Below are 2,500 nucleotides of genomic sequence, written 5' to 3' on the forward strand. Positions count from 1 at the left end.
ACAGACACAGACAGACAGACACAGACAGACAGACAGACACAGACAGACAGACAGACACAGACAGACACAGACAGACACAGACAGACACAGACAGACACAGACAGACAGACACAGACAGACAGACACAGACAGACAGACACAGACAGACAGACACAGACAGACAGACACAGACAGACAGACACAGACAGACACACACAGACACAGACACAGACAGACACAGACAGACACAGACACACACAGACACAGACAGACACAGGCAGACACAGTCACAGACAGACACAGACAGACAGACACAGAGACAGAGACAGACACAGACACAGACAGACACAGACAGACACAGACACAGACACAGACAGACACAGACACAGACACAGACAGACACAGAGACAGAGACAGACACAGACACAGACAGACACAGAGACAGACACAGACACAGACAGACACAGACACAGACAGACACAGACACAGACACAGACACAGACAGACACAGACACAGACAGACAGACACAGACAGACAGACACAGACAGACAGACACAGACAGACAGACAGACACAGACACAGACACAGACACAGACACAGACACAGACACAGACACAGACACAGACACAGACACAGACACAGACACAGACACAGACACAGACACAGACACAGACACAGACACAGACAGACACAGACAGACACAGACACAGACACAGACACAGACACAGACACAGACACAGACACAGACAGACACAGACACAGACACAGACACAGACACAGACACAGACAGACACAGACAGACACAGACACAGACAGACACAGACACAGACAGACACAGACACACACACAGACACACAGACACAGACACAGACAGACACAGACACAGAGACAGGCGCAGCCGGACACAGACACAGACACAGACACAGACACAGACACAGACACAGACACAGACACAGACACAGACACAGACAGACACAGACACAGACAGACACAGACACAGACAGACAGACACAGACACAGACACAGACAGACACAGACACAGACACAGACAGACACAGACAGACAGACACAGACACAGACAGACACAGACAGACACAGACACAGACAGACACAGACACAGACAGACACAGACACAGACACAGACACAGACAGACACAGACACAGACACAGACACAGACACAGACACAGACACAGACACAGACACAGACACAGACACAGACAGACACAGACACAGACACAGACACAGACAGACACAGACACAGACAGACACAGACAGACAGACACAGACACAGACAGACACAGACACAGACAGACAGACACAGACACAGACAGACACAGACAGACACAGACACAGACACAGACACAGACACAGACACAGACACAGACACAGACACAGACACAGACACAGACACAGACAGACACAGACACAGACACAGCCACACAGACAGACACAGACACAGACACAGACACAGACACAGACCCAGACACAGACACAGACACAGACAGACACAGACACAGACAGACACAGACACAGACACAGACACAGACACAGACACAGACACAGACACAGACACAGACAGACAGACAGACACAGACACAGACACAGACACAGACACAGACAGACACAGACACAGACAGACAGACACAGACACAGACACAGACACAGACACAGACACAGACACAGACACAGACACAGACACAGACACAGACACAGACACAGACACAGACAGACACAGACAGACACAGACACAGACACAGACACAGACACAGACACAGACAGACACAGACACAGACACAGACACAGACACAGACAGACACAGACACAGACAGACACAGACACAGACACAGACAGACACAGACACAGACACAGACACAGACACAGACACAGACACAGACACAGACACAGACACAGACACAGACACAGACACAGACAGACACAGACACAGACACAGACAGACACAGACAGACACAGACACAGACAGACACAGACACAGACACAGACAGACACAGACACAGACACAGACACAGACACAGACACAGACAGACACAGACACAGACACAGACACAGACACAGACAGACACAGACACAGACACAGACAGACACAGACACAGACAGACACAGACACAGACAGACACAGACACAGACACAGACACAGACACAGACACAGACAGACAGACACAGACACAGACAGACACAGACACAGACACAGACACAGACACAGACACAGACACAGACACAGACACAGACACAGACACAGACACAGACACAGACACAGACAGACACAGACACAGACACAGACACAGACACAGAGAGACAGACACAGACAGACAGACACAGACACAGACAGACACAGACACAGACACAGACAGACAGACACAGACACAGACACACAGACACAGACACAGACACAGACACAGACACAGACACAGACACAGACACAGACACAGACACAGACACAGACAGACACAGACACAGACAGACACAGACACAGACACAGACAGACACAGACACAGACACAG

General features: G+C 50.3%; 2 protein-coding genes across 9 annotated transcripts in view; one reads left to right on the forward strand and one right to left on the reverse strand.

Moving 5' to 3' along the window:
• LOC147028810 (zinc fingers and homeoboxes protein 1-like) overlaps positions 1-2,500 on the forward strand; it is a 122,817-nt gene that overhangs the window by 80,431 nt on the left and 39,886 nt on the right. The window lies entirely within an intron of this gene.
• Positions 1-2,500, reverse strand: part of LOC147028811 (uncharacterized) — an 18,558-nt gene that overhangs the window by 4,410 nt on the left and 11,648 nt on the right. Inside the window, exons 5-7 of the mRNA XM_085880269.1 lie at positions 2,168-2,289; positions 1,429-1,911; positions 493-665 (exon numbers count right to left, since the gene is read on the reverse strand). Coding sequence (XP_085736395.1) covers positions 493-665; positions 1,429-1,911; positions 2,168-2,289 — 778 coding nt within the window. The remainder of the gene's footprint in view (positions 1-492; positions 666-1,428; positions 1,912-2,167; positions 2,290-2,500) is intronic.

The sequence above is a fragment of the Eptatretus burgeri genome, chromosome 4 (assembly GCF_056783735.1).
Source record: "Eptatretus burgeri isolate ZD-2024b chromosome 4, Ebu_testis_v1, whole genome shotgun sequence".
In the NCBI taxonomy this organism is placed as follows: domain Eukaryota; kingdom Metazoa; phylum Chordata; class Myxini; order Myxiniformes; family Myxinidae; genus Eptatretus; species Eptatretus burgeri.